Below are 13,022 nucleotides of genomic sequence, written 5' to 3'. Positions count from 1 at the left end.
GTGTATATATATATATATACACACACACGTATATATATACACATATATCTATATATACACACACACACACACACACACACACACACACACGTGTATATATATTAGTCAAGAAGCCCCCCAAAATTCATATTTTATCTGTATTCTTTATTTTTTTTAAAGTAGCTACTAAAAATTAAAATTACATATGTGGCTTGTGTTAGATTTCTATTGGAATAATGCTGGTCTAGAATACTCCTCTATTCTCTCGTCATTTCAGAGTTGATCTGATTTTAATGCTTATGACTTTCTTAAACCTGCCTATAATGGTATATATTGAGGATAAAAAATATTTAGAAGTCTCAAAGCCACTGACTTAAATTCTTATGTTATTCTACAGTATTCTTATTACATGAAGATCTTAGAACACTGTCCAAGTATCGCAAACTATAATACATCAGACTATTGGGCAGGAAAATATCTTCATATAATTTTAGAATCATTATTTACACGACTGTTCAAATCCTTTAATTCTACTTTCAGAGCTACTGTCATCATCTAGGCCACCGTGGTCTCTCAACTGATCTGTACAACTGAAACAGCTTCCTAACTAACTGGTCTTCCACCTCTAACCCATTTTTTCCCAACAATAGACAGTGTACAAGTCTCACATGTTGCCTTCTTGCTTGACCTGCCTATAGTTTTCCACTAACCCCAGGATAAAGTCCAGATCTTCAATTCATCCTTTAATTCCTGACATAATACAGACTTATTCCCCCTCCTGCCTACTTTCTCCTCCTCTTAGGCTCTTCATTCCAGTCATTCTGAACTCTGCTGTTCTGTAAAGGTACCATGCTTCTTCTTGCTTTTGGACTTTGTTCCTTCTACAGAACCCACACCCATTACCCTCCTTTTATCTGATCAACTTCTACTCTATTCTCAGCTTAAGGTTAGAGGTAGCAGGTGTGTCTGATACTAGGTGTCTGCCTTGCAAGGGAAGGCATCTCCTGGTCTCCAGGAACCCACCATGGGGCTTGTGCTTTGTTGGTGGTGGATGGAGAATACAAGCCACACACCCTAACCCAGGCATGCACTAAGCACTCTCCACAATTCTCCCACTGAATCCTCACCACGCATAAGCAGACAGCAGCAGCGTTTATTTAAGTACTGTGTGCCAAGATTGCTCCAAGCCCTTTAAATATATTATCTCAGGCTTCAGGATAACTCCCTAAGGTAGGTACTTATTATTTTCCTATTTATTGTATTATTCTCTTAGTATCCCATTCACTGATGGGGAACTAAAGTCCAGATGGATTTAGTAAATCATCCAGCCCCATAGTGGGGGATATGAGCTCCTGTGGTTTGGTTTGGCAGTCTATGTTGACTTGTGCAGGTGTTATCACCATTTTAGAGATGAGGAAACAAAAGTTCAGCAAGTTTAAGGAATTTTCTCAAAGTTGTCAAATCAGAATTTAAAAGACAAGTTAGATGCCACATTACGGTTCTCCCAATAACTGTCCATACTCCTGTCATTATACGTAGGTTCCCATTGCCTACCAACTTACTGGCTTCCCTCATTAGACTGTATGTTTTTTATTCTTTAGGTTTTAAAAAAATCTTAATAGATTTTATTTTAAAAAATAGTTTTAGATTGACAGATAAATGGAACAGATAGTACAGAGGGTTATTCTTGCAGAGTTTCTCCTATTGTGAATATCTTATGCTAGTGTGGTATATTTCTATAACTAATGAACCAATATTGATATGTTATTATTAACCAAAGTCCATAGTTATTCAGATTTTCTTAGTTTTCTAATGCCCATTTTTCTATTCTTGGATCCTACCCAGGATAAGATATTACTCTTAGTTGTCAGGGCTCCTCAGGCTCTTTTAGGCTGTGGCAGTTTCTCAGACTTACCTTACCTTTGATAATCTTGACACTTTTGAGGAATAGCAGTGAGGTACACTGTAGGATTCCCCTTCACTGAAATTTGTTTGATGTTTTTCTCATGATTGAAGAGCACAGAGATAAAGCACCATTTCCATCCTATCACATCAATCAAGGGTACCTACTATCTACCTGCCTTATGTTCATGTTGACCTTGATCACCAGGCTGAAGAAACGTTTGTCAGGTTTCTCCACTGGAAAGTTACTTCCCCCTCCTCCAAACTGTACTCTATACTCTTAGGAAGAAGTTATGATATACAACCCACACTTAAGGCGTAGGGAACTATGCCCACTTGCTGTGTTCCTCAAGGATACACTATTTGCACAATTTATTTGGAGCTTTGCATGGGAGATTTTCTCTTTCTCTCCTGTTTATTCAATCATTTACTTACACCTGTATGAATTTATTGATATGTAATTTATACTTTGGGATAGAGCTTAATACTACATTTTATTGCTCAAATTGTTCCACTTTGGCCATTAGGAGCTCTTTCAGTTGATTCCTGTGTCCTTCTGACATACCTCCATCAATGCAGGCTTTTTCCTTTTCCTTTTTCAGTACTTCTTTACTTTTGGTTGTATAAGAGGCTCCAGACTCATATACTTCCTTTCCTAGTAGTAGCATCAGACATTTTTCCAAGAATTCCTGGTTCACTTTATTAAACAATGGTTTTAGAATCAAGATCTGGGTGCTAGTTGCTACTGTGATGCCATTTCCTTTAAGCCATTTCTACTGACACAGAAGAAATATATATGTACATACAACCCTATGCATATCTACATAAATATTTCTATATGTAGTCCCCTGTATATATATAAAGCTAAGCAGGGGTCCTTGTTGATGTCTCTAACTTTATTACCACATGTAACATTCTAACATCCTCCTCTGGCTTATCTATAAATTCTCACTCCACTAGTAAGAAATGACTGTAAGCTTCTTAAAGGCAGAATTAGTGCTTTCGTCACTGCTATATGCCAAGTATAGTGCTTGGCACATATAATGTACATGTTGACTTACTGTCGAATTTACCCCATAATCTCAATTCTGGAAGGGACTACAGATAAATTTGCAAATGTTACAAAATATGGATTTCAAACACGAAAATCACAACAATTTATTAGGGCAAACAGTACAAGAGGGTGCACTAACAAAGGTCTGATTTAAGTGCTTTTATTCAACCCAGTGAAGGGAAAATGACAGTAATACATCTAAGCTATGCAAAAAGGATTCAGGCTTCCTTGAAAAGGATTCAAGTGGCATAAAATGGTTTGTTTCTCCACAGCAATTTACATTTATTAAAATAGATAATAGGCATAATCATTGTCAAAATAGAGCTTCTACCCTGTATAATGTCTTAATACACCCTCGAAGTTCCTGTCAAACAGGCACAAAGCCATGGCAGATTAGACTCTAAGTGGAGGAGCAGTCCAACAGCAGAGCGGAAAAACAAATCTTACACTTCTAGGAAGGAAAATAAGACCTGAGAACAGCTTTTGAAGGTGGAAGGTAAAGTACAAAGGGAAAGGTGCTAAAGTGATGCATCAGCTGGAAGTATAACTGGGCTCTAACGTGACACTCTGCATTAATGATGCTAATTTATGTCTGGGTAAGTGCATGTGCATGACACAGAGGAATTTGAAGAGGTCTCTATTATACCATGGAGAAGCTCATCTTGAATCTCTTGCCAGTGTACATGCTTCATGCCGGGATTGCTTCATATGGGCACATATTGTGTACATTTCATGTCAGTTTCATGTGAATAAATCATGTGTCTCTTTCAATGTATTCTAGACCCTTTCCAATCTATTCTTTGCACTGCAGCCAGAATAGTGTTTTTAAAAGGCAAACTTGGTCCCTTTCCCCAATCTTCCCCACATTTAAACATTTTTATGGTTTCCTGTTACTCCTAAGATAAAAAGCAAAAATGGCTCATATACCTTTTCAAGACTCTGCAATATGTGGTTTCTATCTAATGTCTACCCCATGGGAACTTAAGCCACACTGGCCACCTTTCACTTCTTTGAACACACACTCTCTTTACTGCTACTACTATAAAGCCCTTGTACATGTGGTTCTCCCTGTCTGGGTCATCCTCCCATCTCCTTTTCAACATAGCTAACTCCTATTATGGCTTTAGGATTTAGCAATTATTCTTTCACCAGGGAAGCCTTCCCTGTCTGAGTCCAATAATCCTCTTATTACAAGTACCACTAACTCTTCCTTGAGAATGCTTGTCACAGTTGCAATTGTACATTTATCTTTATTATTCTTTATTAATATATTTCCCCAGAGGGCCTTGTCACTCCATATTCCTCGTACCTAACCCCATACCTGGCACACAATAAGTGCCCAATAAACATCTATCAAGTAAATGACTGAAAAATGACCATACCATCTATCCATAACACTTTAAAGACTTTCCAGAATATTAAAGTTCCCCTTTGGATTCAGAAGAATATATCATTTCACACAATAAATTTGATTGTTTACGCCATGGATGAATATAATAAATGTCACTTCCAGGCTTTGGTATTTTCCAAATAAACATGAGGTCCTTTTTAACATATTGAGATGATTATTAAATATTACATAGAAGTGGACATAAGAGGACATGAAGAAACAATCTCGTGCAGTAGAAGTTCACAATGGTGCCGATTATCTTAGTCCTGTCTCTTAGAGATCCATTTATCAAGTAATTTTGCTTTATTTCACAGTATCTCAAATGCTACTATTAGCTCTCAAACTTTCATCATTGGGCGTGGATTTCATTCAACATTCAACAAATATTTACTGAGCATATTTACTAGATTTCAGGCCCTGTGTTGAAGCCTGGGATACAGACTAGTCAAGAGAGACAGGTGCTGATTTTCAAGAAGAGAGGATAACCAACACACAAATGAATAAACAAAATGACTGCTGATTGCTATTAGTGCTAACAAGGAAAGAATTCATGTTCCACGTGAGTGAGATCGTGCCCATTGCTTCATCATGATTTTAAGTGATCCAAATGCCTCACTGGGATAACCTGTATCATTATTGCTTCCTTGTATCAGGTAGATCTCAGTCTTTTCTTTTTACTTGATCAAGGATTAAAGAATTTTACGTTTTAATGCCATGGTTTCCTATAAGAATTTAAATATACTTACTTTCTCAAATTAAATAAGTGTAGACAAAACACCAGATATAGCTTTTCTAAGGAGTCACTATAACCCCTAAAAACCTCTATTGTCAGCTTTGATGTACCCCAAAAGATCAAAGTGCCTTGCTCTCTAAGATGCATGTCTCAATCAGAGCATCTGTTTCAAGAAATTTTTCATTTTTTGATAAGTTTACAAGCAGTAGTTAGTATACAGAAAATTTTAAGACACCTCTGGAGAAAGTTGTAAATTCTGCAGATTGAGTCAGGACTCTCTTGATAATCATTAAAAACCTTGAGGCCTAGAATAGTGTTTGGAGCATAATTTGTCTTCAATTGGGTGTTAAATGTTTGCTGAATAAATAGTGATGCAAAATTAATAAATAGTGATGAGAAAATTAGCTATTTGAAGCATGAGACCAGAATGGAGCTGAAAGAAAAAAAAATTAAAATTAAAGTGGCTCACTTATCAAAAAGCAAAGCCACAGGGAAAGGGGATAAATAACAGTATCCTCTTCATTCCCTTTTGACTAAGCCTGCAGGTTTATGAGGGGACAGGAAGCTGGGAGCATCTCAAGGAAAGAAAATGCAGTCCCCAAATGCCACAGCTCGAGAGGAACATCCCAGCCTACCGTCTCCAATGGAGAAGAACAATCTGCAGATTGACAAAGCTCTCTGTTTACACTCTTGGACAAATAAACTAATTGTGCCTTTGTTTTAACCTAACAAATCACAGCTTGATTACAGGTCATTAGTGACCATTAATATGTGAAGCTGCATTTCACTAGTATATCTGAATAACAGATATACTAGCTTTTCATACTAGCTTAGTCAAGTTTCCAAAGGGAAAGCCCCGTTATCAGGCCATGAGCAGGACATAAATTAACAATTAGCTTCTGGAATTGAACTATGATGTAGAAGAATTAATTATTTTGGTTCATCGTGGTTCTGCCTCCTATAGAACCAGTCTTTGCCTTGGTAGTGGAGACATGCCCTTTGTAACAAAAGATTGTGTGACCACCTCTCTCCAAACATTCTCAGTAATTCCCAATGACTGCTAATGTGTCAGCCGGCAACACGGACCTGCTTATATGACAATAGTACAGACAGTCCTAAGGTCACAATATGATGGCTGATTAGAGTCTAGATAAATGCAGGGAGCACATTGGGAATTATCAGAAAAGTAGAAGTGACAGCAAAAAAGGTCTATTTGGTAAAAAAAAAAAAAGTGGAGGCAGAATAGAGAATATATATACCTGTGTGAACCTGGTAATCTAGAATTTTTAAAGGTGCAACTGGAGCTTTGGATTATCTGCATTAAGGGGTAAGATTCTTCAAAGGTATTGGATAATTGTCAAACCTCCATTTTATTTTGTGTTGAGCAGTTACAGAGGAACGTGGAGTGATTAAGAGAGATTAAAGATCTCAGGAATGTTTGAGAAATTTCTAACACAGCGGTTGCCATTTAGGAGCAAACCCATGGTCCATTTTATCGAATGTTCTGTTTTTTCAAAAAATGTCCCCTAGGACATGCCACTTTTGACTACTAATGTGTTGAGGCCATAGAATTAGAGGCGTTGCTATCAAGGCAAGTAATGGCAGCCCATACATTGCTGCAGCCATTTTTACTTTTATTCTGGACTAGCTACCAACCACGTGGTTCATGCCCCAGTTTAAAATGCATAATGATAGTATAGAGTTCCATGTAGTCCTTTCAATCAGTTATCCTGCTCATCTGTATCTCCGCTTATGAAAGTTAGATTATGAATAGTATAGTAATGGTGCAAAATGCAGGTTCTAAATTAAACTTGCCTGTTTTCAAATCCTGGCTTTTCTACTGCTAATAAGGTGACTCTGAGCAAGTTTATTAACCTTTCTGAGCTTCTCTTATCTGTGAAACAGATAATAATGGTGCCTACCTCAAAGGTGATTTGAAAACCCTAATTAGGTAACTAGTACATGTAAAGGGCTTAGTACACTACATGGCACATAATTAGTGCTTGATAAATATTAACTGCTATCATTTATTTTTTTTCCACCAGCAGCCATATCCACTGTGGCCGCCAACTCCATCTCCCACAGAAAGATAAGGAAACAAAAATATCTAAGATAGCCTTTTTCCTGAAGTCACCCAATTACTAAATAACTGAGATGGGACTAACCCATCATCTTGACTACCATTCTCCCTGCTTGGAATACTTTTCATTATTCTTCCGTCTTCCTCATCCTTCAGGTCACAGTTTAGCCATCTGCTTTCTCACGAGCCCTTCTCTGAGCCCTTTTATGTCATTTCACAGTCTCTTGTACTTCCTCTGTCAGAGAACCTCTCATCCTGCATAATTGCCTGTTGTCCTGTCTGTGTCTCCTGCTAAACCACAAGTTCCTTAACAGAAGAGATCAGGTCTATGCACTAAACCTTTGCATCCCCAGCACCAAGTACAGCACCAGACACATAGTAAGTGCACAATAAATACTTAATAAGTAAAGGGATGGATGCCTGACTCTTCATTACCAATCTGTTGACACATATTAAATTATAATTTCTCACTGGAACAGATTTTGGAAAATCAGAGAGAACCCTACATGGTTTCATGTCTTATACTGTTCTTAAATAATCAGAATCTAAAGTCAAAAATTTAATTTTTAAAATTAACACATAATATGTTACATATTTATGTGGTACATGTGATATTTTATTATATGCATGGAATGTATAATGATCAAGTTATAGTATTTGGGTTACCTATCACCTTGAGTATTTATTATTTCTATGTGTTGGGAACATTTCAAATTCTCTCTTCTAGCTTCTTTGAAATATGCAATACGTTGTTGCTAACTACAGTCACGGTACTCTATCAAACATTAGAATTTATACCTTCTATCTATCCATATATTTGCACCCGTTGACCAACCTCTTTTCAAGGCAGTCTTAACCAAATTCTAACAGATTCAGTTTCTGAGGAAAGTAGCTAAACTTTTAAAAATGACACCTTGAAGTGACTCTTACATTCTATTAAAACACAGGCACGTGTGTATACATACACACTCACCTTATACCTCACACTTATCACTAAGCTATGCACAATGCTTATCTAATCACCAACCCTCAAAATTTGGAGAAGACCACTGTCTTTGTACTTTGAAGGGACTTTTCAGAAACATTTGACTTTGATGAGGCACAGTGAAAAGCAGGTATTTATCCTGGCTGTTCTTCACAACGAGCTCTTAAAATTCAGACTCTGAACTGTCTCTCATTTACAGTTTTAATGAATTAGAAATTTTGAGTCTGATGTAACGCAAGTCATACACTTTGACCAAATAAAAAAATACTTCCAATTCTTTTTCTCCCTCCATCTTGGAGGAGGAATAGATGGCATAAAAGTTGGAAGCTCCAGGGAATCCACTCAAAGCCTATTCAGTTTCATCTCATTAAAGTAACATCATCAAGGGCAAACCAAATAACACCCAAACCTCCAATCAATATTATATTAGAATGCATTGAAAGTGTTACTTAGTTGGTAGGAATGAAAAAAAAAATCGTACATTGAAATTACAACAGATATAAGTCTTCTAATCAAATAGATCGGACAGCAAAATGTAATTTTTCTATAGCGAGGGAGGAGCTGAACTCTTCCTCATATCACCAACATTATGTAAAAACCCTGCTCTCTTGTTTTATATTAAAAATTTAAGAAATATCACCTGCATGGAGTCTATATAAATGTATAACACTAACATTGCATAGTTCCCTTAGTATACTAATGCCTCACACATCTTTATCCATAGTCTGAGGGAGAATATTCACAAACATATACGCATACAGACACATACACATCTTGTGTATACACAATATACATACACATACATATACACACATAGCTGCTCTTTTTCTTCCCTTTTTGATCTGTGACCACCTTTTAAATTTCATTAGCTCTATGATAAAATATTTATCTAGAACCTTTTTCCCCCTTCATTCCTTTTATTAAAGGGGGCTTTTCTCTTCTGAATGTTTTACTCTTTGATCTGTCTCAGGGTTTAATCTCTGATGATTCTTTTTCTTAAATCAAAATACAGTTCTTTTGTATTAAATTTTATTTTCCATTACTCCAAAATATAGCCAAATGTGGAGGCTGTAAAGCTAAAGCCTCACCACACACTGTATCGATAAGTGAATAAAAATGCCTAGCAGAAGCCTTCGTGCTACTTCATCCAAATCAGGTGGAACTACTTAGGAGTTAATAATGAAAGGGCTTTAGAATATTTGTTACAGGTGAGAAGCTGTTTTTCCTACACACAGATTTCTAGATCTGTTTTCTCATTGAAAATTACCCTCTCAGTGAGACCTTTTATTTTTCATTATATTCAAAGTAAGATGCCCATATTGTCTTTTTTTTTTTTTTTGCCTCTTAACCCCAAGCTCTCTTTCTTTGTTGAGCAGTTAATATATCTACCTTGTTCTCTAGCTTTGACAAACCTAACATCAATAAAACAGGCTCTATTCTTGTTTAGCCAACACTCTCCTGGTAATTTCATAACCAGTTAAAATGTATCATTACCATGTGCATTAGGTCAAAATGTGTTCTTGTTCCTAAAACAATAAATCAAACTGTGCTTCCTATGTACAATACATTTTTAAAAATGTAAATTAACTTGTGTCCCACAGAACAACTTTCCAGCAAGTAGAACTATTCAACACTTCTATATTGCCACTTTTTCAAGAAGAGTAGGTATAAATAATAATACTAATACCTTTATTTCCATAGGTGTTTTCATCTGGATAATTCATGCTTCATTATTGTGCCACTATTCTCTGTCTTGGGTTCTCCCTTGGCTCCTGTGACAAACATGGGGTTCAGATCCAGACTCCAAGAGGTTGTGATGCTTCAACTTTTGGTAATATACAGCTGCATTTACACACTCCCACATACCCCCTACCATCTCTTTGGGAGCGTTTGCTCCTGGCCTGTCAAAGTCCAGGCTAACAAGGTAGCACAATGAACACTGTAAAAGCTCCCTGGCCTCAGCTCCCTCGACCTGAAGTGGGCTGCTTCTCACTTGAGAATACAGACGTAGAACCGCGAGTCTCTAAGTGTTGCTCCTGATCATCATCATCAGCAGCAGGATTACCCAGGAAACTGAAAAAAATCAAACTCTCAGGCCCCATCACAGACCTCTAGATCTATTCTAAGCTCAAAGGGGTGGAGCCTAGAAGGTTGTATTTAACGAACACGTCAGGTGATTCTAATGCACATTAAAGTTTGAAAACAGCTGCTGTGTGGCATCTAGGGAGTTTTGAAGATACTGTAGTGAGGAGGAGGGCTGGCTTCATAGAGTCAAAGTGGGGTCCTGTGGACAGGATACTCAGCGTTTGGGGTAAGGTTTTATGGTGCAGGTCTAGGAGCAGTGGGGAAAGAGAGAATACTCCGGTGCAGAACATCTTTTATATAACAGGAACTATTCAGAAGCATGAGCAGGTCACCTCACTGATTAGAAATGGGCCCCTTTCTCTGCAGGTGTTCAGAGGTATGAAGTTATATACTATGAGAAGCTATGAATAAGGTAATAGAAGAAATAGTCAAAATAAATATGTAAGATTAACAAAAAACAAACTAGGCCTTAATGGGAACTTTCAACATACCACTAATATAGAACAAAAAGTTCATAATTCATTATTTTTTTAGTATCTTAAAGTTATTATCTTTAAAAACTAGCCTACTGATGGTGCATAGAGTAGAGAATGAATTTTAGTTTCCTCAATGCTTCATTTCATATTCAGAAAAAGGTAGCAGTTTGTTTAGATTGACACAAGAATCCAACCCAAGAGATTATGTTTGTTATTTAAAAGAGAGCAAATCACCACCAGCCAGTACTGATACTAGATCAGAGATTAAGGTTGGTGTGTTAACTTATTTGTCCTCTGTTTTGTAACCAAAACAACTGTCTTTCAACAATAATATCTTAAGACAGATACATAACTCTACTAATATTAATGAAAATACAGCCCAACCTTATTTAGCAATTACTACCTACTATGTTCCTGGGACTGTCCTGAACATATTATGGGCACTGTCATTTTTAATACTTACAATAACCTTATGAGGTTAAACATTGCTGTTTTCATTTTACGGATGAGGCATCTGGGTTTAGAGAAGTTAAATAACTTGTCCAAAGGCTAGCAAGTGATGTGGCCAGGATACAAACTCAGTCATCTCCAGAGTCTTGTTTTCTTGACACTTTTTTCATATAATTCTAACCTCTATGGTTGGAAGGGTAGAAAGTATATGTGGTCCAGTGGAAATAATGTTTATGACCACTTACGTCTTCTAAAAATACTAAAAACAACCAACTACTCATTGAATGCTTAATCTGGGTCAGGGACTGAACTAGCCATGTACCAGTAGTATCTCACTTAATCCTCACTACAGCCATGGAAAGTTGTTACTACTATTGTCTTAACTTTACATAGGGGCGACCGCAATTAGAGGATTTAAGTAATGAGCCCATCTTCTTTTTTTTTTTTGACAGAGTTTCACTTTGTCACCAGGCACCAGCCTGGAGTGCAGTGGTACGATCTTGGCTCACTGCAACCTCTGCCTCCCTCTGGGTTCAAGCCATTCTCCTGCCTCGGGCTCCCAAGTAGCTGGGACTACAGGCACACACTACCACACCCAGCTAATTTTTGTATTTTTAGTAGAGACAGGGTTTCACCATGTCTCAATCTCTTGACCTCGTGATCCACCTGCCTCGGGCTCCCAAAGTGCTGGGACAGGCGTGAGCCACCACACCCGGCCCCATATTCTTATCAAAGATTTCACTGCTTACATAATAAAATGGAAATTAGGCAAAACCACACATAGTATTCAGTAAATGTTGCTTTCCTGTCCATACGTTAGTTTCTGGGCATCAGAATTGTGTTGTTGATGATCAATCGTTATTTTTCTTGCCTATTTTCTTGCTTGTTCCAAATGGCAAATATCTGTGAGTTAGATATTTGGGTGCAATATACAGCCATGAAATATAACTAAATCCACTGGCTTCTCTGCATCTTTAGTATCACCAAACCCTAGCGCTTTAAGGCTTGCACCTTAAATGTGGTTCCAGGGATGTGGTTCCAGAAACTTTTCCACTTGGCAAGAGTTATATGAGTGACTTTAGGAATGAGACACAACCCATGCCCAAGCCCCAAAATCAAAGGTGGAAGGTACACCATGTTGTCCACCCAAAGAACCTTGTGCTAAAAATGTTGCTGGTCAATGCCTTACAGAGAGAGTCAGCAAGCAGATGCACTTTCTTCCAAGACTGTAAGATTTCATCTAGTGGGGAGTTTAGTGATTTATCTGATATCACAGAAGGAGCTCTTTTTTATGAATCAGTCTCTAAGCCTCAGTCTTTTCTCCACCATAAACTAGGTATGTGATCATAGGCAAGTTAATTAACTCCACTGGATCTCAGTTTTCTCACTGAAAAAATGAGAATAAAGGAAATTTACTCCTTATGTTTGTTGTGCAGAGTAGATAAGACCTGTGAAAATACTTTGTAGAAATACAAATCCCCTCCGCAAATGTAAGATGACATCAATATTTTATGAAACTTCTTCCTTGTCTAATATTTAGCTGCTAATGTATCAACCTGTTTAGCGAAGTTGGTTTTCTGATGAACTAATTTAAAAGCAAGAGGAAGGGGGAATTCTTTAGAATTGAAAGCTATCAGCAGTGCCAAGGACAAGTGAACTATTTGATCAGTTGTTTTGATGGTTAAGAGGGAGTAGGGTGTTTATTACTTGGGTAACCAAATAATCTGCATGTTGCAAATCCCTGTGACATGCAGCTTACCTATCTAACCATCTTGCACATGTACTTCTAAACCTAAAATAAACGTGTTTTAAAAAGAGGGAGTCAAGAGCCAGTAAGCTTGGCAAATCTCCCAGATCAGTTCATGTTGGTATGAAATAGCCTGAGAAA

General features: G+C 37.3%; 1 protein-coding gene across 16 annotated transcripts in view; it reads right to left on the bottom strand.

Moving 5' to 3' along the window:
- PPP2R2B (protein phosphatase 2 regulatory subunit Bbeta) overlaps positions 1-13,022 on the bottom strand; it is a 504,947-nt gene that overhangs the window by 267,071 nt on the left and 224,854 nt on the right. For 5 of the 16 annotated variants that reach the window (XM_032250325.1, XM_032250324.1, XM_032250327.1 and 2 more), the window contains one exon: positions 9,811-9,895. The exons of the other annotated variants lie outside the window; for them this stretch is intronic. In XM_032250325.1, the coding sequence (XP_032106216.1) occupies positions 9,811-9,847 (37 nt within the window). In that variant the 5' untranslated portion in view covers positions 9,848-9,895. The remainder of the gene's footprint in view (positions 1-9,810; positions 9,896-13,022) is intronic. 16 annotated transcript variants of the gene reach the window in all.

This window comes from Sapajus apella, unplaced genomic scaffold, assembly GCF_009761245.1.
Source record: "Sapajus apella isolate SASKATOON/1434 unplaced genomic scaffold, GSC_monkey_1.0 scaffold71, whole genome shotgun sequence".
Classification (NCBI taxonomy): Eukaryota; Metazoa; Chordata; class Mammalia; order Primates; family Cebidae; genus Sapajus; species Sapajus apella.
Note: the sequence above shows the minus strand (reverse complement) of the source record. Positions and strands in the feature narration are given on the sequence as shown.